Below are 2725 nucleotides of genomic sequence, written 5' to 3'. Positions count from 1 at the left end.
ACGTCTGGAACGCTCTGCCCCCAGACGTCTGGAACGCTCTGCCCCCAGACATCTGGAACGCTGACTCCCTTCAGACCTTCAAATCACAACTCAACTCATCTGTTCACGTTAGACTTCTCACTTTCATTCCTTCTTATTTTCTTCTCGGTTTCGTGTTTTTAAAGCCTTTTTATATTGTTTTATTTTTAATGTTGTGAATTGTCCTTGGGTGTCTTGAAAGGCGCTAACAAATAAAAAGCATCATTATTATTACACTGTGGGGGAGTGCTCCGTGAATATGGGAATGGGGGCCTATCGTTACGGGCTGTTCGGTCCCTAGAAAAGTGGTGCAAGAGTTTGGTTTGCATTGCTGTAGTAAGTTGGACTCCACCAGGGCTGCCCGTTGTCACCAAGTAGGTATCTCTGCAGACAAATACGGAAGGTGTATCTGGAGGGCCACATCTGAAGGGACGATTAAAAAAGGCTTCTTACAAACCTTCAGTTTTAAAAAGACCTGATGTAATTTAGCTAAAGAGCAGCAGATCCAGTAAACAATCAGTGTTTGTCCCCTACAAACACCGATTCTCCAGAAACACACACTTTTGTTCTGCAGAGAAGCCCTTCTCGTTGTCACCGATTCTGTTCATAACTTTAACGGACAGAACTTCTCGGTGCAGCCAGGGGGCAGAAGGAGTCCGGTTCGGTGGCCTCAGGATTTCATTTCTGGTCTTTGTATTTGATGTGGTCCTGTTGGTGTCATCGTGTCTTGATCTTCAGCTCTAACTGGAGCGGTTCACAGCCGAGTGTGAAGCAGCTGGGATGAGAACCAGCACCTCCAAATCTGAGGTCATGGTCCTCAAACCAAAAAGTGTGGATTGTTCTCTTCAGGTCGAGGTTCTGCCTCAAGTGGAGGAGTTCAAGTATCTCAGGGTTTTGTTCACGAGTGAGTGAAGAATGGACTGATGGACTGGTGCAGCGTCTATTGTGGACTCTGCCAGTACGTTGTGGTGAAGACGGAGCTGGAAGACAAAGGTCTATGTTTTGAGCATAGACTGGAAGGAGCCCCTGAGGAAGACCCAGAGACTGAGTCTCTCGGTTGGTCTGGGAACAGCTTGGAGTCCTTCCACAAGTTGGAAGAGATGTGTGGACCTCCCAGCTCAAGCTGCTGCCCCCGAGACCTCACTTCAGAACAAGCGGGAGATGATGGACGGATTTAATTCAACGAGTTGCATAAAGAAAATATGCTCCTTGTGCTTCATTTTACTGCCCACTCTAAATTTGTGCGTGTTGTTTTGGAGTTTTTGAATTTCTAATTTAATAAAGATTTATTTCAGACAAAGACCTAATAAGTTGAGTATTGTTACTGATGTAAACACAACCTGTGACATTAAAAATGTTCGGCTTCGAGTTGACAGTATGATTTATTTTTTGGTATGGTTTAAACAACAAAAAAAGAAAAGAATTCACTGAACAATCATCAGCAGAGTGACAATGTATTATTTTATTATTTTATTATTTTACAGCAACATAGAAACACAGAGACGCCCGGCCACGACCTTCACATTAGTCTGTAAATATTAATGACAAATATCTGGATGAGGTTCTTCTCTTGAGGTCTGGATTGTGTAAATCTACAAGAATGTAATGCCAGTCAGCATTCAGCTTAACATCAAGCAAACGATTAGATTTAAGTACAATGATGTTCAAACATCATCCACACATTTAAATGGGTCGTTCCTTGTCCACACTCGCTTCATTTCCCTTCAAGAATCTGATCTAACCTCCATCTTTAATGATAATACAGATTACAGGTGTCATGTCTGCCAGGCATCATTTGTATTCTGCACAAAGCTGAAGCACATGTGACCAACTGGGAGCTCCACGATGACTCATACTGGAGGCCCATTACAACCACCACCGTCTGAAAACGGTGCCGTCCTGCAGCAGAGCCGCTGCACGCACTGGGTCCAGGCTGGCACTCCCCCAGGCTCCGTGGACCACGCACGGCAGCAGAGCGCGTGTGCGCGGCGCAGACAGAGGACAGAGGACAGTCCTCTGGAAGTCCCCTCCGCCTCACAGCGGCGGGAGATGGACGGAGCTACCGTTAGCTAATCACGTGGGTCTTTGACGGCTCTTTCAGACAGGACGAGCATCCATGTCGTGTCCGGTTCCGGTCTGTGACCATGACTACAGGACCTTTAAAGACATGTCCACACCGGTACACGGTACCGAGGCTGAGCATCCTTCACATTTGACCGTCTGCAGCGAACAGCGGTGGACATGTTCAAGCACGAACAGCGGTGGACATGTTCAAGCACCAGCACCGATAAGACACATTAAGAATATTTCAGCAGCCCCCTCTCTGACCACACGCACTCACCTACGTGACGCTTTTAAGGTCCAGGTGCTGATGGACCGGGGCTAGCTCAGCTAACGTTAGCCTCCCTGCTAGTTTCTGTCTTCTCGGTGTGAAAGCTAAAAAGTCACATTTTCCTCAGGGCACGCGCATTCTGGAAACATTTTAAACGTTACACTGCCGACAACTGTCAGTTTCCGTGTTGCTTACCTTCAGCGTGGGATATTCCTGGACTTTGAGAGCCATGGACAGCTGAGAGGCTGTCTCCTGCACAGCCATCTTGGTTTCCTGGCTTCTTGTCTTGTTGTTTCCTTTCACGTCAGAATGGCTCGTGTTCACCACCGCCCCCTGGTGACGCGGTGCCGGTACTGCACCCTGGTGACGCGGTGC

General features: G+C 47.4%; 1 protein-coding gene across 1 annotated transcript in view; it reads right to left on the bottom strand.

Moving 5' to 3' along the window:
• Positions 1-2630, bottom strand: part of maea (macrophage erythroblast attacher, E3 ubiquitin ligase) — a 14714-nt gene extending 12084 nt beyond the window's left edge. The window contains exon 1 of the mRNA XM_037675134.1: positions 2546-2630. Within this exon, the coding sequence (XP_037531062.1) occupies positions 2546-2614 (69 nt within the window). The 5' untranslated portion in view covers positions 2615-2630. The remainder of the gene's footprint in view (positions 1-2545) is intronic.
• Between the last annotated feature and the right edge of the window lie 95 nt (positions 2631-2725).

This window comes from Nematolebias whitei, chromosome 4 (assembly GCF_014905685.2).
Source record: "Nematolebias whitei isolate Nwh7 chromosome 4, NemWhi1, whole genome shotgun sequence".
Taxonomy (NCBI): Eukaryota; Metazoa; Chordata; class Actinopteri; order Cyprinodontiformes; family Rivulidae; genus Nematolebias; species Nematolebias whitei.
This window is presented reverse-complemented; position numbering and strand designations above follow the sequence as displayed.